At 38.4% G+C, this 21,402-nt stretch overlaps 1 protein-coding gene across 1 annotated transcript in view; it reads left to right on the top strand.

Moving 5' to 3' along the window:
• LOC121659727 (V-type proton ATPase subunit S1-like) overlaps positions 1-21,402 on the top strand; it is a 50,962-nt gene that overhangs the window by 274 nt on the left and 29,286 nt on the right. Inside the window, exons 2-6 of the mRNA XM_042018172.1 lie at positions 6,151-6,277; positions 6,380-6,448; positions 12,145-12,338; positions 13,374-13,417; positions 17,920-18,005. Coding sequence (XP_041874106.1) covers positions 6,151-6,277; positions 6,380-6,448; positions 12,145-12,338; positions 13,374-13,417; positions 17,920-18,005 — 520 coding nt within the window. The remainder of the gene's footprint in view (positions 1-6,150; positions 6,278-6,379; positions 6,449-12,144; positions 12,339-13,373; positions 13,418-17,919; positions 18,006-21,402) is intronic.

The raw sequence follows: 21,402 nt of genomic DNA, 5'->3' as shown, positions 1-21,402 counted from the left end.
AGAATATATTGTGCCATCGATGGTGGTAAATCAGCTCTGGGCAACGAAATTGTCCAATAAATAAATTTGCACCTTGGCCATCAAACAAGCCAACAGATGATTTTGCCCATTTTTATTTATAATTTTAGTGTTCTACATTGAGCAGAAAGAAGTAAATAAATTCTGTAAACTAAAAATCTGAAGTAGATGTGCTTTATTCACCCTAAGGCATCTTTGAACTCCACTGTTAGAGATGTTGTTGACTTAAAGCCACAACATAAGGCAGTGACACAAAAAAGGAGCTGACCAGAAACTGTGTGGCAGTTTTTTAAGTCTTGCATTTCCTAACTTCTGAACCCTGGCTTTTCACTTTAATGTTCTTTTAAATACAGGTTCTTAAATACACTGCTGTATGTATATGCATCACTTGTTACAAACAACTGCAGTCTTGACAGATCCAGAGACACATGAAATTCAGGGGTTTGCGTGTATTTATGAAATAGGACTTTGAAGCTGTCTTGAAAGAACCAGATGTAGACCTCTTCTGTCCAACCAGGAATTTTATTCATGCTCACTTTAAGGATTTTGTACCATTACTTGGGATTTCCAGAAATATGGCAGGTTGGGCAATGCAGTAGTTTCAGGTGGATACTAGATATGAAAAGTTTTCAGAAATCTGTGGGTCACTTATTTACCACCTTTGCCATGATGTTTCCTCATCTTTTATGCATTTCCAGAACCTGAAACTCTACATATAGAAATCTGCAAGTTTTAAAAAAGTTTGATTTTGTAGCTTTCACTTTTTTTCCCCCTGGAAGAAAAAAAATGGATGTCTCAATGTCAAGGCATTTTTATATTCAAAATACTTAGTGATTCACCACTATGGAAGACAGGCACATATGTGAGTATTAACCCCTGCATTTAAAAGCAGAAAAAATGTTGGAAAGCACTGTTCTTAGGTTAAAAGTGGTCCTAAGCATCCAAGAAAACATCAGTGCTTCCTTTGTCCTACTTCCTGGTTTATATAGAAAACACACCTGCTGTAAATATAAACAAGATCTTATCACTAAATCCCATGTCATAAAAGTAAACTTTCCATCAAGATGCAATTAACTCCCTGTTCTACTGCAGATTTTTCTGGTTTATACAAATCTATGGCAAGAAAATCTGTATACTGGACTGGTAAACAGTTTCATGTTTCCAGAAATAGAACCTTTTATGGAAGAAGTGTTCCTCCTACCATGATATTTGCATTTTAAAAGGAGAAGTTCTTGTGGGGCCAAAATTAGTTCTGGTGAAGGTCAATGAAGCAACTGAAAAGAAGGGTTTTGTTATTTTATAAAATAAAGTAACACCAACAGCAAGTTGGTTGCTAACCCTTAACTCTGTGCTTTACATCTTGGTGCTTCACAGAGATGCAAGGTTTGCAGTGTGTGTTCTACAGGCCTGTGAAATTTGGAAACTACTATTAAGAGTTTTTGGAAACTACAGAATTGCAGCAATTACCAATGGATTTCTGTCCACTCCATAGGAACATATCCCACTGGTTTAAAAGTTTAGCTGTTCATTAATCAACAGAAATTGCGATTCACTGGTCTATCACTCTTTCCCAGGGTATCTGTTAGGATTTGATATCGAATAGTTGAAGGATACTACATTTTGTTGTAATTTAGAACTAGCCAGAGTTTGCCAAGCCATTATCTCAGGACAGCTATATTAGGGAATGTAACACTTTAAAGTCTTTTATGCATTATTACTGTACTGTAATCATGGTATTAAAGATAATGTTAGATGCCAGATAGAGATGAAACCTGCAGCTGACAAACAGATGCAGTGCACAAAGCAAAGGGAAGTGTGGTATCAGTTCTTACAGAGATATTAGTAAATCAAAAACCTCTTTCCTCTAGAAAGAAAAATGCAGATCCCTACTTGGAGAAAAGTGTGTGTTTTTTAAAACACAACATTCTTTCTCAATTTAACTAGGGAATAACTCAGTATGTCATACTGTCCTGTTTTTCACAAAAGAATACATCACTGAATAAATTTCAAATAACTTTGGTGTGGAAAAGTTGACCTTTATTCTAAATCAGCCTTTAAGCTAATATTCCCTGGTTGGTTTTTTGAAGCAGGAAAGATTGAAAGGCTCTTCTTGCATATGATACACAGAAGAAATTTGATTTAGCCATTTTGAACCAATATTCAGAGGAATTTCTTTCCCTCCACAGATAAAGAAAAGGAGTTTGAGGAAATAAATTCATTAAAATTAGCTTTTGTGATTGCCCCCTCGTGTTTGTTTTAGGAATGATTTTTGCCTACAGTATTTTAAAATATATTACTTCCTTTTTTTTTTTTTTTATGCTGTGCTTATATATGGAAAATAATCCTTTTCTGGCAAACCGAGATTATAAGTGACTTTGAGAAGATGTTAATGCCAATTAGTACCTTTGCACTTTTTCCTAAACTACAAGGACTTTACTGAAAAATCTGCTGAAAGAAGGTGTAACATAAAAGGGAAAATTTTTTTTAGCTGTAATTTTATTGGATGCCTATGGAGACTCTGCGTGCCAGTTTACTTCTGCTGTGAAGGGGAAAATCTGATTTCTTAGATGGTAATCACAAGGTGACTGATAGAGACAACTAGTAAGAATAACTTGTAGGAAAGAGTTCCAAAGCCAGCTACAAAGCAAAAATGTAAGGTCATGAGTTAGAGTGATAGAAGTCTTGTTATCTTCCCATCAGCCTTTCTGGTGGGTTCAGATACAGGAAGTCTTGAAATCTTTTCTTCCATCAAACCTAATTGCTCAAATTCCAGAAAGAATTCTGTTCAGGGAAGAATCTGTATGCTTACTGTTGTCATGTCAGAGCAGTGAGTTATAAGAACGAAGCAAAATATCAAGCTAAGCTTGCTTTCCTCACTTTCTTTAGTGCATTGTTGGACTGTTGGAGGAAAGAGAGAGCAGTTGAGTTTTAAGTTTCCTCAAACTTAAAGCTTCCATGAGATTCCTTAAACCTGTGTGGCCCTGCACACACATTAAAGCACATACATCAGCAGAGATGCTTGTCATTTTGAGCCCCGGTGGTGCTGTGGCGGGGAGTCCGATGCACTAGGCACAGGGATGAGTGTACAAGGCTGTGGGTCTTTGGGCACAGGGTTTTGTGTGAGCAGTTGATAACAGCAATCAATATGCGTGCTGGCCTACTGCCGGCTTCACACCGTGCCATCTGTCACTGAGGTGAGGAGTGCAGTGGGATGAGCTGGGTGACTCTGCTCAGGGAAGCACATCATCAGTGTATCTGTGACCTGTGGCACTCACAGATCTCTGTTTCACCCTGCACTTCACAGTAAAGCACCCAGTAAAACATACTGACTGGGCAAGGAAGCTGGTGGGGGGCTGGAGCACAAGTCTTGTGAGGGGTGGCTGAGGGAGCTGGGCATGTTTAGCCTGGAGAAAAGGGGACTGAGGTGAGACCTTATTGGTGTCTACAACTCCCTGAAAGGAGGTTGTAGCCAGGAGTGGGTTGGTCTCACAACTAGCAAGTGTGTGGATAAGAAGAAACAGCCTCAAGCTGCGCCAGGGGAAGTTTGGGTTGGATATTAGGAAAAATTTCTTCACTGCAAGTGTAGTCAGGCATTGGAACAGGGAAGTGGTTGAGTCAACTGGAAATGTTCTAAAAACACATGGATGTGGCACTAGGCACATGGTTTAGAGGTGGACGTGGCAGTGCTGCATGGACGGTTGGACTTGATGATTTTAGAGGTCTTTTCCAGCCTAAATATTTCTATGGTTCTACTTCCTGTCTGAACCACACTGAGAATGTTGTTGCACTGAGCGGACAGCAACAGCCCCTTCAGGGAAGGATGTCGCCTTCCCAGCTGCCATGCACAGGGCTCACCAAATTGTTTAAAAGAAGCAAAATAAATGCATGCATGATATTGTGAATATAAGTGTTAGGCAAATGCTGCATTCTAATAGAATTATTAACCAACTGATGTAGATGTTTTTTATGATGATGAAGTTACTGAAGTTTACTGCTTGAAAGTTAAAAAGTGTCACAAAGGGTTTTTTCAAGGTTAGATAGCAAGAACTGCTTCAAGGAACAGGGAATTTCTTAGAAGCAAGTATGCTTTAAAAGAGGATCATTAAACTTCTGAGGTTTTGAGTTCACAGCAAAAGCCTTTACCATTGTGCTGCTGCAGATAATTTCATTTTGTTTGATGTGCTTTCTGTTACCTTTTATTTTTAATTGCAAGTCCCCAAAGCTCTCAAAAGCTTCATTTTTTTCTTCTAAGATTAGGTATGAAATGGATTTAGTTATTTTTAAAAGAAACATACTAAGATATTCAGTGTCATTTTCTTTCCCACAAGACATTTTTTATCATCTCTTAATTTGATTTATCTGCTTTTCCTTTAATATCATTAGTATTTTGGTGTGGCCATGCAAGGCAAAAAGTCAGCATGAAAGTCAGTTTCTGAAGAGTCATTTCAAAATCTTTGGGACTTTCTGTGTTTTCAAATGTATTCATTTTAAAGATTTTATTTAATTTTTTGAAATTGTGAATTTTGTCTTCTCTGAAAAGTTGAGGCATGCCTGTTACAATTTCTGAGTTGTTTATGTTCATAAATATATGTTAATGTGGATTTCCAAGCAAAAATTAACAAAGAAGTGAAGATGCTGAGTAAAACTAAGAAAATACCAGATAATTTCACCAATAAAAACCCATTTTGTTCATCTCAGCAAGATTTATTTCTAAAGCTTAAAAAGTGACAGGCAAAAGGTCTACTGGAATTTAATTATCACATCTGTAGCATGTTGTCCTGAAGGAGCCGTCCACATACAGAGTTTGCTCTAACACTTTCCCAAACCCCAGAGTCTGAAGTGAGATAGGTATCATCTGGTGCTGCAGGACCGTGCTGGTTTTATCTCTGCCATGGGTGCAGTTTGAGGCTTTCGATTCACTTTCAGCGATCTTCATTGGAATTAACAGGGAAGACTTGGGAGTGCAATATAGGTTTTCTTTATCCAAAAAACAACATTGAACCCCACCTATGTGTTCATTAACCCTGTTCTGCCTCCATCTTAAAGGACTGCAGAGGTTGTTCTCATTCATAAAAGCTTACTGTGCAAGGGTCATTTGCAAATTGCTTTGGGTTAGAAAATTTAATTTGTATCTCAACTTGATCAAGTTGCAGTCATATAATAGCTGATGCTAGAGCACACAACTATTGCCTATATCCAACTCTTTGTAATTAGAACCAGTTAGAGTGTCTGGAATACCTGTTTTCTCAGGCCTTAGCAACTGATGTGTACCTGGGTAAAGGTGGGAGATTATGCATCAAGGTCATGGTTTTCCACAGACAGTTTTCATTAGTCAAAACACCAAGGATACAAATGTTCATAAACATTTTCATCCATATAGACCCATGTTGTGTACTGTTAAAATCCCAATGAGGTATTGAAAGAATAATGCCACCTCTTGTTTTGCCTGTTTTCTGTAGCAGCAAAACTAAATAGATGACTTATTTCTCTGTCCCGTCCTCATAGTGAGAGGTTCACAAAAGAGTGTAAGCTGAGTGCCTTGGGTCCTTCCATTCAGAAGAGCTCCTGCTGCTGGGAAGGTGGCTTTTCTGAGCAGCTGCTGTAGAATGATTCCTTCATCATGAAAACCTTAGGAGAAAACTTGTTTACAATAGCACTGAAAGGACACTTCTACTAACAAATATTTTATAAAAAAATACTACTTTATGACAACTTGTGATCTAGTCTGAGTTCTACTCCTCTTGACCTTCATCTGCCAGCACTGCAAAGTGTTTTGGGAGTTAGGATGCCCTCTGGGAATTCTCTCTGGATGTTTTCAACATATTCTTCTTCATTACACTTAGCAGGTAACTTTTTTTGGAAAGATGCAACTCTGCTGTTGTACAGAAACAAGAAAATAGAGAGACACATTAGCTCTATTCATTCTTACTGTAACACAGTCAATTTGATGTGTAACACAGGCATATGTGGGCAAGTTCTTTTTCTCTTGAGTAGAATGAAAGTAAACTGAACTGCAAAGTTGATCTTAAACTAGAAATGATGATTTCATTACCTGCTGCTGCATATTTAAAGGCAGAAGAGGTATCATCATTGGCAGCAAATTTTACAGAAAAGGAAATTATTCCTTTATAGATCTCAGTGGAATCCAGGCCCTGCTACGCACGAAGGACACATTGTCTCAGCACAGGAGCTGATGGAATTCTTGCAACCTCTTTTTACCCAGAACTCCAGAAACCTCGTCTTGTTCCTGCAAGATAGGGTACGTAAACCATTTTTTTTTCTCACCAATACTGAGCACGAGTCTGTACCTAAATGAGATGCCATGGCTCCTTCTCACCAACCTACTCTCTTTGTTTTTCAGCTTAGCATAGATGATTTCACATACTTCAGTGAATCCTATGGCAACAAGAATCCGTTTCAAAATGTTCAGGCAAGCATTTATCTCTTTTATTTCTTAATGTGCAGTATCTAGAAAGAGAAGTAAAAAGAAAAATAAAGATGTAAGAAAGATGCAAACAGAAAATAATTGGGAGAAGGAAACTGAGTTGCAGAAGTTTTCCTATTTAAATTTTTTGAGATTATTCCAGTTTAAGCTGATGTGTTAAAGGAAATCTACTGAGTGTGCAGATATGTGCTTTGTAGCTATTATATTTTTAAAGACTGAGTTGTCAAAATTGTTCATAACTGACAAAATTGTTCTTAAATATGATGCAATTTTCTGTTGTAAAAAACAATATAAACTTCAAGACTAGCACCCCAAAATTCTGTTTTGAAGCCATAGGAAGAAAAGAAGTTATAGGAACCAGTCATTTTGGTCTTATTTTCAGAATTTAATACCTATTTTGTTTTCACAGAAATTGAAGCTCATTTAGGGAGTTAACTGTTTTATATTTGTATTAATATATCACTAGATGCTGTATTGCCTTAATCTTGATGAAAAAAATAATGCTAGTTGATTAATTTGAAATAAACTCTAGGCACAGAATTTAAGATGGAATCCTCCTGAGTCAGTCAACAGCTTCAAATTCTGTCCTCACTGAGGTTTATGGATTTTGTTCACAGCATCTATGGTTGTACATGACAGTTTATGGAAATGTAACTAGACAAAATGTTCACTTATGGAAGTCATAAAGACATTCCTGGAGGCAGGAACAGAACTATTACTAATGCAAATGGTATCGGAGCACACAAGGAAGTGTAAATTCCCAAGCACCACACAGCAAGCACTATATGTAATTAAATACATAAATATTCACATATTACCCCTCTCTACATCTATACTAAGAACCTCACATCTTCTTTGTATGATTGGAACTGGAGATATTAATCTCTTTGTCATATAACAGCGTTTTAACACTGATGCTGGAAGAGAAAAAATTATGCAGAGTATCTACATGGGTTTTCTGAGGAATGAATGGGAGTCACAATCATCTGCACTGTAAGGATCAGTGGTTGTGTCTGCAAGCAGATGCACTGGTTCTTCTCTGCTATGCCTTATCTTCTCAGGGTTTAACATCTCTGCAGTGCTGTGGCTGGGGCAAATTTTTGTTGCCTAACTACAAAACTGGTTTAATTTCAGGAGCTGTTTAAAATGCATTGCAATGCATGATACTGCAAGTTCCTAATAATGTGGTGGTCTTATTTAAGTAGGCCCTGGATGTTTAAGAGGAGGGTTATCAAAGTATTTAACACATTCTTCTTTTGCCTTGTAATCAGGACTCCGTCAGCACTGTAGATAGAGATTAAAGGCTTTAAAGTCTAGAGATTAGTCCAGAGACTGATGGGTTTAGAAATCAGGTGGTGTACAAGGGGATTTGGGACCTAGTGAGGGCTGGTGAGGAGGTCCTCAGCTAAACAGAATGTAATGTTTAAGTAAATCTTTGTCTGTACCTGGCAGGTCAAAGATTTATACCCAAGTTTTTAACAATCTGAATAAATGTAATCAACTGTTTTCTTTCTGACCTTGCCTCTGTTCCCTCTCTGTCTTGGAGCTGAGAAATTTTTCCTTTTTATGGCTTCTTTAAACCTGAAAAGTTTATTTTTGCAAACTGCTCACCTTAACTACAGCACTTCCTACATTTGTTCTGTTGGATTTGGCAGTCTTAATGCTTTTCTAGTGTAGTTTGATGGAGGTGAGGGGCTGTAACGTGAGTGAAAGAAAATGAGATGTATAAATTACATACTTCTTTTTCAGCTAGATGCCCATAGAGAGAGTTTTGTCAATATCTACTGCATAGGGTTTAGTTCTTAGGCCCAGAAGAGGAACTTTATAATCATCCATATGGATGTAGCAGAGTCTACAAAAATTTTCTCAGTTGCTATCATATTACTTGAACTCCACTTGAGATACTTTGAGTAAGAAATCAATTCTTAATCAGTATATGAAAGATTGCAATAATATTTACACAACACAGGACCAAGTGAAAGTCAGGTCTGAATTTTCTCACTGGGGAAAGTAGAATCTTTGATGTTGCATAATCACAAGTTTTTTACCTACACAGTCTATATTATACAAATGATCGGTGAAGTTATAATAAGTTTTCCATTGCTCTCAAGCATCCTCCTTATGAACTTCAGAAATCAAACTTATTCATAAACCTAAGCCGGAGATTTCATTTAGAATGTATAAGTGCATGTAGCAGCATGTGTACTACAAGAAGAAAGTGTTATTTGAAAAAGAGTTATAGGCTTGTAAACCCCAGAAAGATTTGCAGATATTAGATTTGTTCAGCTGCATTAGCAGCTGTTCTGAGCTTTTGGTATGAATGGGTTTGCATGCAATGAAAGAGTCTTATTTCTAGTTAATACAAAAGGAATCTTACAGGTAGGTCATTTATCTTGAACTTTCAAACAACTTCTAAATTAAATAATAAAATACAAAGATTAGCATTTGGGGAACTTCTTTGTCAAGCAGTCACCTACCCTACCAACTATTTTTCTTTAATATTAGCTTTGGCTTTCCCCAGACAGTGCTCAGCTCCTTAGAACTGCAGTGTGTGTTAACACACTCCAATTAGTGGCCAGCTGTGCAGCTACATAATTATGACTGTAAGTCATTGCCATTTTTGGTCTGATAACTCCATCCTATCCTCACTCAGTGGTCATAGACTGAGCAGTCCTGTTTAGTCACGTGTGATACAGAGGTTCTAATAAAGTTTTAATTGTCTTTATTTTCTCTCTTTTAGTTTTATTATATTATTTCTTGACAAGGGAACATGGACAGAGCTGCATAATAATCAAGATAACAGTTCATAGATTTATTCAGTGGCATGATGTTTTGTTCTCCAGCCTTTTCTAAAATATTATTAATATTTAATTTTTTCAATCCTAATCACTATCAGCCTCTGAATTACCATTTTCAAAGAGCTGTTGTAATTCTCAAGGTTTCATTACTGAAGGGTAACACTCAGTTCTGAGTCTATTACCTATTATTGTGTATGTAAAATCAGGTTTGTTTTTCTGTCACCCTGTACTGCGCTAAAATCAATTTATATTTAATCTTACCAGTTATTCAGTTGCCCAAGACGTTGTACCAGAAACTGCTTCTGTGGTTCATCAGTCAGCCATTGCCTTTACTAACTTGAATAATTTGGCATAATGAGCAAGTTTCATTAGCTCAATATTTATCTTTTTATCAGATAGTTTACGAGCATATGGAACAGAACAGACCCTAGTGCAGTAACAGATACTTTTTTCTACCCTTTCTTGCTAAATCTTTACCTATCCTTTAGCTACCTTCATGTGAAGACAGCCTCTCTCTGGCCAAAGCAGCTTAGTTTCTTCAGTAGTCCTTACCTCAAGACTCTGCCAAATGCCTTGTCTGGGTTCAAGTAGACTGTACCCTCTAGACCTTCCTTTTGTACGTGCCTGTTGACTCCTTCAGATATTTTCAGCGGAATTGTGAGGCAAAACTTTGTTGTGAAAGCTACATCAAGTATTTTCCCCAGTATAGTCCTTCCTCATTGTTTTAGTCTGTATTTTATTCTTTGGAATGCTTCCTCCCATTCTTGGACTTCAGGTTTGCTTCTCCACAGTCCCTTGGATCTGTCTGTAACCCTCAGAAAAAAAAATTGGGTGTCATGTTTCCCACTGTACAGTACAGCATGGAGCTATTATTGTTCAGCAATAACTCCTGTAGCTGCAACACTGTTTATCAGGTAAAGTACATCAGATCAGTTTTCATTTAAATTATAACTTACAGCTTTATGTGTATATTTGACAGCAACAGCTACAGTGTAAAAGTTTGTGGGATAAATAATTGGAAAGAGAAAATTAAACCTTCCCCTTCTCCTTCCTTTTCCCCTTCCTCTCTCTCCCTGTCCCACTCCTGTTTCCTAGCTACTGTGTGCTTTCCTTTAGCAGAATGCAGAATCAGATGTTTTTCAATATCCTCTTCATACTCCACCCCCTTTTGGAGTTTTCGTGTCTTGAACAAGCATGGTAGCTGAAATCCTGAAATGTGTAAAGCAACATATGAGTATTGTAAAGAAAAGTGCACAACTGCCAAATGGCAAGAAGGACAAAGCAGAGGCAAGGGATCAGATTGCCTACCTGAGGCTAATGAATTGATACCCAGCTGTGTCTTCCCTTCACATGAAAAACAGCTGAATACCAGGGGCTGGAAACTGAGACAGATGGCAGTGCAGCACTGGCTAAGAGCAGAGGCACAATTCAGATATTACTCAGTGATACACTTTATATCTTATTCTACATTAAATGAGTAATCTGCTTAATATATATCCTTGGATGAAGTGGCTGTTGCCATTCTGGCTGCTGCTATGGGACAAGGGATTAAAATATTGAAAATAAAATCATTGAATTGCTCAGAATTTCAGGTCTAAATTCAAATCTATAAACAAATCAAAATGAAATGTTTCATCTTTTTCTTCCAGGAGGTGCTAAAAACACTACTCAAAGACCTGTACACAAGATCAATGCTTTCTGCTCTATTTTAATTTCTGCAGTTACTTTTCTATCCGTCTGGAAAATCAGACAATGCTGCATAATCCTCCCTTATGAGCATTTATAGAAATGTGAAAGTACCTATAGCCTTTGCCTAGGAAGGAAAATGTGAGCAATTAGAAAGAACCAGAGCAGGTCAGAAAAGTGGTAATCAGTCGAAGAACAGACAAAAAGGAAAAAAGGAATAGTAGGAAAATGTTAGGAACACTGTAACTCTTATGTTTTCTCTCCTTTGAAGAGTTGAAGGGAGCAATGATAAAGCATCTTTGGTTGACACCTGGCATCAGGCCAGGGTCAACCCACCACAATGTCAAATATGGGCTACATTAATTTTGATCATTTTCAAATCTTCATCTTGCATTTTGTTTCCCCAAATATTTCAAGTTAATTTTATTATCAAGAAAAATGCTTGGAAAGATGTTTTTTGGCTATGCAAGTCCCAGACTTTTAGAATGAGAATGTTTTTCAATTCATTTCACTCAAGTATCTTTATCAGAAATTCAGCTATCAGAATTTTTAATAAAGTGAAAGATACCCTGATGCTTTATCTGAACTAATTCAGCCTGAGCTTTATAATTTGTACTTTGAGTATAAAGATGGAAAGTTTATGACATGAATTTTTTTTGTGTTTGTCTGGAGGCTCTGTAGAGCCTGAAATCTGCAGCTTTCTTTAATTAATTGTTACAAATTAGACACTTTCCTGTACCGTGTGCTGTACCACCAGGATGTACACAAATGCAGGGTGTTTATTATGCAAAATATGACTCCTAACTGAATGGAGCTGCTGGAACTGGAGGTGTCTGACATTGATCTTTCTTACCTCCAAGGGCATTTAGTTAGAGAGTCATCTGAGCTTTGCTTCTGGCAATACTCATAACCACTACACTCTTAGCTTGAGAACTTCTACATCATCTGTCTCTCCTCTTCCACCACATGTGGAAAGGACAGTAAAAATTTGGTGTTACTGAGTGCTTTAAGCTTGCTACAAGAAAGTTCAGGAGCAGCCTGCAGCCACCATCAGGCTGTGAGAATTCACGTGCTGTTTACTGTGGTGGTTCTTCACCTTGAATATTAAATTAAGGATACATTAAAAAAAGCTTGTGTTTAATTATTAATCAGCTAAATATTAAGCAAGTAAATAAACTGTTCATAAATTTGTTACAGGAAATTCTTCAGTCTTCTCCTTCATCTTTAGTTTTGCCAGCTGTTGACTGCAAGGCTACCAAGTATCTCCTGACCGTTCTTCAAGAATCGAGAGATTGGAGGTTGACACATGTAACTAATCTCAATGTCTCTCACCTGGAAGTGAATGCATCTAACCCTAACTTACTGGTGGTTCAGCTGCAACCACTTGCCAGGTAGGAGCTTATCCCAAAGAAGAACTGACCCACATGTGTGTGTGATTTTTAGAGCTTTTGAAAATGTCAGTTGTATTCAGGAAATTCAAAAAAACAAAGTGGAAGCTTGTAGGGCTATCAAAATTGTTTCTCTTACAAGGATGAATTCAGTGTTTTTCAAAGTACCCTGATAAGCTTACCAGGTGTAATAGATGAATTATGTTGAGAAAGGCAGTCAGGCATTCCTATTTTGTCTGCCTCATTATATGAGAACAAAGGGGCAGCTAATAAAACTAAATGGCAACACACTTTTTAGCAGAAAGGCTCAATTACTTTACTCAACACATGATTAACCTGCAGAATTAATTGCTAGAAGGCATTCCAGGAGTCAAAAATACTGGCAGGATAAATAAGCAAGCAAATAAACCTACAGACAAACCTGAAGCTGATAAAGAGCCTGATTTTCCATCACTGTAGAAGGAAGAGGAGGGCTATAGTTTTTCATGTTTCCAGCTCTATGAGGACTGTGACCTAAGAGAGATAGGGAGACTGTTCCTTCAGGTGAATGTATATTTAGAAAATATAAGGCATGGTTGCTCAGCTTCTTCTACTTACTCTTCTTCCCAGCCTGTTACTTGGGCTTTTGTACGTCGGTGTAAGGGGCAGATATCAATGTGTCCTGAAGAAATGCAATTCTAGCTGTCATGTCATTACACAAAAAGAGGCATGATGACTATTTTAAGGAGCTCCTCTACAAATGTTAAACAATGGGCCAACACCAAATGAAAAAAAAGCTTCCCAGAGACTGATCAAAATAGTATCAGCAGTATGGCTTCTCTGCTGCCTAGGTAGTTTGAGGGGTTTAAGAATCAGCTGAAGATGTGGTCCTTGTATTTTTAATGGCTTTGCAGAAGAAAAGGGTCATTAAGAGGAGATGAAAGAATGGCACAGGGATTGACAGTAATCCTTTTATCAGTCAGTATCTTCATACACTTGATTCGCATCATTCTTGCCTAGAAAAGATCTTTAATTATTTCTCTCCCTCTTTTTCTCTAGTGGTTTAAAAGACATTTCCACCCTAGAAGCAATTGCTGAAAATGGTAAGTAATATTACCTAGATATAACTAACATTTCATCACTTGTGTTTTCACTTGAGTAGGGTGTATTTTCTACTCTCTTGCAGCTACTATTTAAAGGTTATTATCCCACTCCCCTTCTACAGTATTTATAACATGTGGTTGTCTTAGTGTTGGGATACTAAGTGTCTGATTAAAAATCCATGTGGATACAGCTCTGTGACTCGAAATGTCATGATAATTGTGAGAAATGAGACAACTCTTAAAAAGATTAATTTATTGAAAACAGAAAAATTGAAAAATTACACAAATTAGAAAAATATAAAAATTCGGGATCCTATGGCTCAGTAGATGGTATGCCCCAGGAGCGCAGGGATTTGAGATCTTCTGGCTGAGACAGCACTAGACCTCAGGTAGAGAAAAAGAACTTGCAGTGCTGGGCTGACTTTAAAAAAATTACTAAAAGCCCCTTAAAAAGGGGTAAGGCTTTGAATGCCCAGCACCAACACCTCCCACAGCTAGCCCGGAGCGAGCAAGAGGGGAAAAGAGACCCCGCCTCTATGCTTCATCTTTTTTATAGTGTCTTTGCTCCACCCCCAGTCCGCCCACAGCCTGCCCCTTCGGTCCAAAGCGATTGGTGCTTTCCCTTTGATGGATCATCTCCGTCCACCAATGGCTCATCGATGTAAGGGGGGGGGGGTATTAGTTGAGATAAGGGAGCTTACAATGCCTTCATTAAAATTCAGGTATTCAGGTTGCCATGGAGCTTGCCTGCAGAGTAATGGCTTTGTGGCTAAAAATAGCTGCTGGCTATTAGACTGGATGGGGGTTTTTTTGGCCTTGGAATCAGAATGCAAGTGAAAACACGTACAAAAAAGTATTAAAATACATCCAACACACCTCAAAACACTTGTAAAAGTATACAGTAAACACAGGAAAGGTAGCTCTTATGGTGTACCGGTGGTTTGAAGTTTGAAAAGGGCAACTCTCTTAATAAACTACTTTAAACAATTGAAAACACTGATAATGGAACTGGATTTTTGTACCTGGGCTGATGGGTTAATTTTAAGATTTAATCTAAAAATATTTAACTCAAAATTAATTAATTAAAGCACTTAATATGCAAAGACCAAGCACAAATAGGGATTTCATGTATGACAATAATTCACCTCTGCTTCAGGCATGAGCCTTTGCTCATTCTCTGAGCCCAAACCCTGCATCTCTGTACAGCTTTAGCTGCCTCCCTCGATCTCACCTTGCAGACTGGCAGCTGGAGGTGCCAGGCTCTTCTGGCAAATCCAAGGCCTTGGTCTCAACAAAGGGTGTCTGCGTGAATAGGAAATGTTTTTCTAATCTTTATAAAACAATACTGATGGCCTTCTTTGCCTTTGGTACAGTCTTTTATTGGTTTTGCAGTTTTAATAAACACTACTTGTTAAAGTTGAATCTCTCCATATAAGACTATAAAAAACTTCTCTTGCCTAGCATCTGGTTGAAAAAGAGGTGCCATACACAAAAATGGCACTGAGAGGTATCTCACTGCAGAGCTTTCACTTACTACTCCAAATTAGAAATTGAATTATGAAGGGCAAATCACTGAAGTGGTAGTTTGGGGGATTTACAGTGTAGTGGGCTGATAATTAAATAGCGTTTTTAATGCCTGTGACTGTTTCTGCTCACAACTGGGGTTATAAAATCAGAAGCAGATTTGAAAATCAGGGGAAAATACCTTAGTACTGAAATCAGTTTTGTATCCTTTTCTCTTTGTTTTTGCACTAGTCCAAAATGAGTGAGTTTTATACTAAAACAAGCAGTTGGATTTTCATCTCTGAATTGCAGCGGAGTTATTTTGTCTTCTTTGCTTTTCCCCGGAGCATATTGGATAGCTGAGACTTGATTTAATGTTGGTCTTGGCTGAACAGCAGCTTTTTCTTTATGGGACATTTCTTTCATCAGCTGCATGGATTCAAGAATAAGCTTCCCAAGCCCTAGGATCATAGTATCATAGAATATGCTGAGTTGGAAGGGACCCATTGGGATAACTGAGTCCATCCTGGCCCTGCACAGGACACCCCAAGAATCACACCATTTGCTTGACAGTATTCTTCAAATGCTTCTTGGACTCTGTCAGGTTTGGTCCTCAGCCATTTCTCTGGGGAGCTGTTCCAGTGCTCTGGGTAGAAAATGTTTTCCTGATAGCCAACTTAAACCTCCCCTGACTCAGTTTCATGCCATTCGCTGAGTCCTGTCACTGGTCACGAGTGATGAGATCAGTGTCTGCCCCTTCTCCTCCCCTCACGAGGAAGTTGTAACTGCAATGAGGTCTCCCCACAGCTTCCTCTTCTCCAGGCTGAACAGACCAAGTGATCTCAGCTGCTCCTCATAAGGCTCCCCCTTCAGAACCTTCACCGTCCTTGTTGCCTTCTTTGGATGGTCTTTAATTGCTTAATGTCGTTTCTATATCGTGGCACCCAAAACTGCCCCCAGCCCTCGAGGTGAGGCTGCCCCAATGCGGAGCAGAGTGGGACAATCCCCTCCCTTGCCAGGCTGGTGATGCTGTGCCTGATGCACCCCAGGACACTGCTGGCCCTCCTGGCTGCCAGGGAACACTGTGGACTCGTGCAACTGTTGTCTCAGGCCACTTTGTTTTGGGAAAGCAGAGTTAACAGATGACCTGGGGGAGGCTGGAAGGAAAGGTATGCCAGCTTTTTGGTTAGTATCAAAGTGTTAATCAGGAAGAAGGTGTGTGGATTAGGGAAGACATGCCACTTTGCAGGGCCAAGTACAAAACCTGCAGTATTGTTCCCATGTAGGCACCTAATTTAGACGCTCTAAAATATGGTGGACAATCTTTGGAGAATTTGAAAATACTTCATAAGAAAGGTAGAGTTCTGATCACAGGCAAACAAGAATCTATATCAATTCTGTTGTCATACGGATGTTCACAGAAGCTTCTCTGGAAGAAGGAATTACCTCTAGAACCTTCCCAAAGGCAAGAGTTGTAGATGTTACTGGTAACTATAGTTACATGTAGCTTCTTTCTGAAGGGAAATGCAAATAACATGTTATTGCATTTCAGAAAGCTGTTGGTTGCATTAATAAAAGAAAACCCAAACTCAATCTCTGCATTTTTCTATGCTTTTTTGTTGTTGTTGTTCTGCATATTTTTGCTAAGGCTGAGGAGAATTTCCAAAATCTTTGAATCCAGAATACAAAATCTACATTATATAATGCCTTGGATCTCCACAACCAATGTAATTACGGCAGTAGTTTTTAGGCAGCTTTTTTTCTGAGTAAGTACATTTCTTATAGTAGATTCTCTTAGCAATAATTCTTAGTAGGAAACTTTACATAGCTGTGATTCTTGACTGGTATGAGGAAATCAGTTCAGTTGAAACCCTACAGGAAAAAAACGTATTTTCATTCTTAAAAAAGCCAAACATTTTACTCAGCCAGGACACCATAATTACAGTAAGTAGAACTGGTTAAAAAGGATAATAATATAAACTCTTATTTTCAGCACATGCAAATAAAACACAATTTCTGTAAAGTATAACCTCGAAATCTGAGAAGTTTGTATGTCCAGGTTATAAAATATCCATCCATCAGGCTGGTATGTGAATGAGAAGTGGGAAGGCCAGAAAGAGTAAATGTGAGTCTGCTTGCTTGCTTCTCGAGCAGTCCCAATAACGCCACTAATAATGGTTCATGATTCACAGCTGTTATGCTCCTTATAAGCATAAGCATGTTCATGTTTCTGCATAAATTTTGGAAACATTTATCAGTTTTAAGTGTTTATTGTAACTGCCTGTGGTTTCAGAACTAGAGGAGCATCTTTTGTAGAGGCGTATTTGGACCTCTTTGAAAGGTTGTCTCTTCCTTATCTGACTTTTCCTTCCTTTTTCAGAAATATTCCACCATATATCTCCTTTGGCCTCCAAAGTAATCAGCAGGAAAATTTTCTGTGTCCTGTTGGGGGTGCTGAAGAAGGCTTTAAATCCACAGAAGGCAAAAGAAATACTGCTACCAGTATTACACATATCATGCCCCACACTAAACACCGTGTTTTGAGTGTTGTGTCTCAGTGGTAGTTACATGTATTTTGTAATTCAAATAATAATACTGCTTAAATTTTATTATTTACTTATTGACTGGTCACTTGACTAACAGATTAAGAGATCCTGTTCACATTTCTTAAGTGATTTCTTCTGCTCTTGCTTTTAATTCCCTAAAGTTCAAACCTTAGGGTATGTTTTCCATTGTTTTACTTTTCAGTTTCAAAATCACCTCTTTTTCTGAATTGTTGTGGTGTTTTTATATTATCTCAATGAAATTGTGCATTTTTCAAGACACTGAGCATGTCTTATCCCATTTGTACCTATTGTGCCTAGATGGAATGAGCACTTAAGTGGCTTGAATAGACTGAATAAACTTAAACATCTAGCTCATTACTTCTCCAACTACTGTAGAATTTTAGCTTTTTGATCTTACAGAGTTTGTTGAATTATACATGTTTCTATTTACAGACAAAATGATTGGAAGAGTGACCATGGATCTGCAGGAGCGAGGGATTCATTTTTCAGTAATTTATACTGCAGTGAGACCTTCAAGGGTGAGTAATCTGCAGTGCCTAGAACTGTCAGATTTTTATCATCCAACAACTTAATGTTTACAGAAGAACTCTGTAGATTATTTTCAAGATTATACAGGCAGGCAATCTATATTATATGAGGTTTTGACCAGAAATGATTGCATGAATTTTCATATATGATACCTATATCACATAACTATTGAAGTTTTACTATTCTAGGAGGCTATAAATCTGCCTTTGTCTGTAGAACTTATTACTGTTTTTAAGAACTGTAAATTAATTTTTTTTTCAGTTTAGCTCTAGTGGTTTTGTAGTGAGTTCTATGTGAAACATTATCAAGCTTCCTAGTGTGGCGGGTTAGTATAGGCAGAGTGTTATTAATTAACTGAAGGCTACTAAAGTATCCATTTTAAAATTGATTGGCTCAATTTCTTTTAATGAATACTTGGTATTTACAACTGCAAGGTAAAATTTTCACCCTTGCTTATAGTCAGAATATAATTTATAGATCGCATCATACCACATTAACAGTAAGCAGCAATGCAGAATAGTTATTTATGCAGAGTTGTCTTTTTGTATGACATACAGGTTGCAATCAAAAAGTATTCCATTTTTAATTTTAATGTGAATAAATGGAAGACAGTCCTGCCTTGAGGAAAACAAAATAGTTTCCATTAAGAAGAGAAACATTTGAAACATTAGGGCTGAATCCTAAAAAAAGCAACTTTGAGAGAAATATGTCTATCTGTTTCAGAGATAACACATCTGAGCTCCTAACATGATAATAGAATCACAGAATCATTAAGTTTGGAAAAGACCTCCAAGATCATTGAGTCCAACCTTTGACTGATCACCACCCTGTCAACTAAACCATAGCACTATGTGCCACATCCAGTAATTTCTTGAACACCTCCAGGGATGGTGACTCCACCACCTCCCTGGGCAGTCTATTTCAATGCTTGACACCCCAGTCAGTGAAGAAATTCTTCCAGATGTCCAACCTGAACCTCTCCTGGTGCAGCTTGAGGCCATTTCCTCTTGTCTTATTGCTGGTTGCCTGGAAGAAGAGGCTGACCCCCCCACCTGGATACAACCTCCTTTCAGGCAGTTGTAGAGTGGTAAGGTCCCCCCTAGCCTTCTCCTCTAATGGCTGAACAACCCTGGCTCCCTCAGCCACTCCTCATGTGACTCGCTCTTTAGACCCTTCACCAGCTCTGTTGCCCTTCTCTGGACTCTCTCCAGCCCCTCAATGTCATTCTTGTTGTGAGGGGCCCAGAACTGGACACAGCCCTCGAGGTGTGACCTCACCAGTGCTGAGTACAGGGAGACAATCGCTGCTCTAGTCCTGCTGGCCACACTGTTGCTGATACAGGCCAGGATGCCATTGGCCTTCTTGGCCACCTGGGCACACACTGGCTCGTGTTCACCTCCAGGTCCTTTTTACTCACATAGACTTGTGAGTGTCCAAGTGGTACAGTGGGTCACTAACTGCTTCCTCTTGGATTGCAGGGTTCCATTTTGCTCCCAGTCCCCGTCTACCAGCTCAGGGCACAGGTTGCCCTGAGGATAACCGGTCTTGCTGTTTAAGACTGAGGTAAAGAAAGTATGAGTACCTCAGCCTTTTCCTCATCCTTTCCTCAACCAAGTTCCACCCCCCCCCTTCCCCACATCCAAGGATAGAGATTTTCCTTAGCTCTCCTTTTGTTGTTAATTTATTTATAAAAACACTTTTTATTATGTCTCACAGCAGTTGCCAGATTGAGTTCTAACTGAGTTTTGGCCTTTCTGATTTTCTGTCTACATGACCTAATGACACCCTTGTACTCTCCCTGAATTGCCTGCTCCTTTTTGCAAAGGTCATCAACTCTTTTTTTCTCTGATTTCCTGTTCAGCAGGTCAGTCTTCTTCTCCCATTGACTCATCTTTTGGCACATGGGGATTGCCTGATTCTGTGCCTTTAAGATTTCTTTCTTAAAGTATGTCTAGCTTTCCTGGACTCCTTTGTTATCAAGGACTGTCCAAGGTAGAGGTTTTGTTGACCCCCTTCCTCCCTTCACCAAGAATCGAAAATTCTGTCATTTTGGGGTCACTTTGCCCAAGACAGCCTCCAACCACCAAATCTCCCACCAGCCCTTCTCTGTTCATTAACAGCAGGTCTAGCAGGGTACCATCCCTGGTAGGCTCACTTACCAGCTGTGTCAGGAATTTGTCTTCCTCACACTCCAAGAACCTCCTAGACTGCCTCTTCACAGTGTTGAGTTTCCAGCAGACATCTGGCAAGTTAAAGTCTACCACAAGAACAACAGCTAGCGATCATGAAACGTCAGCCAGTTGCTTAGAGAACATTTCATCTGCCTTTCCTTGGTTTAGGCAACAGGAAAGACATTTGTGCGATTGTCTAGATCTAGCATGAGACATGCTGACAGGATCTTGAGAGGCTGGAAGGTTTTCAGGAGGGAGCACAATGAAAAATGCACTTCTATTCTTATCACAAGAATAAAACCAAGAAAACCTGTGTTCAGTGGGTATGGAGGGAAGTCCCTTTATCTTATCTGAAAGAAGAGTAGGAGGCCACATAAATGGACTTCATAAATGTTCTTTAAGCCAGTAGTGGGTGAGCCCCTCAAAGGTGTTCTGTGTTTATTCAAAAGTATGGGTTCTTGCATGGAGGCAGAATTTTGAACCTCTGACTATCCAACAAGGTGATCACAATTGTCCCTTCAGGCTCTGGGACAAAGGCTAATTCTACTGAAGAAAAACTAGAACTTTCTTCAGAAATTCACCCTGTGAAATTCATTTCCAGAGACTGGATTTTGAACATGAAACTTAGAATAAAAAACAGTAGCATGAGGAGGCAAGCTCACATGGATATTCTGTGTACTGTGTGCTTTTGTGGCAAAGGACAGAATATTAGTCCAGAGCATGTGATCTGCCTTTTTTTCTATTTCATTTTTTAACAAAGATCCAAAATAAAAATTACTTAGTTATTGTGGCTCTTTACTGTTTGAAATCAAAGGTGCATGGGCATTCTTAGCTGAAAATTGCATTTAGAACAATTGGAATGAAAAATATTTTTAATTAATGAAAGAATTAGAATTAAGAGAAGGAATTTTTTTATCAATTTTAGAAGTTTTTTGAATTTTAAATCTATGCATATTGCAACAGTCTAAATTAAAGTAACTTAGTTTGAACAGCTGAAGCACTTCTAAATAATTAAAGCAATGTATTTTAAGATGTTCTACATTTTTAAAATACAAGCAATTTAAACTTTTCTCGATTGTATAAATTCAATACTGTATAAAAACATTTGAAGCATTTTTGTCCCCTCACAATAAATTATTTCAGTGCATTCAAGGTTATCAACTTCTGTACAGAGCTATAAAAGGCAAAGCAGAATGTACTTCTGAGGGTTCATCAC

The sequence above is a fragment of the Corvus kubaryi genome, unplaced genomic scaffold (genome assembly GCF_017639235.1).
Source record: "Corvus kubaryi isolate FWS band 111438036 unplaced genomic scaffold, C.kubaryi_AGA036_p1.0 137, whole genome shotgun sequence".
In the NCBI taxonomy this organism is placed as follows: Eukaryota; Metazoa; Chordata; class Aves; order Passeriformes; family Corvidae; genus Corvus; species Corvus kubaryi.
This window is presented reverse-complemented; position numbering and strand designations above follow the sequence as displayed.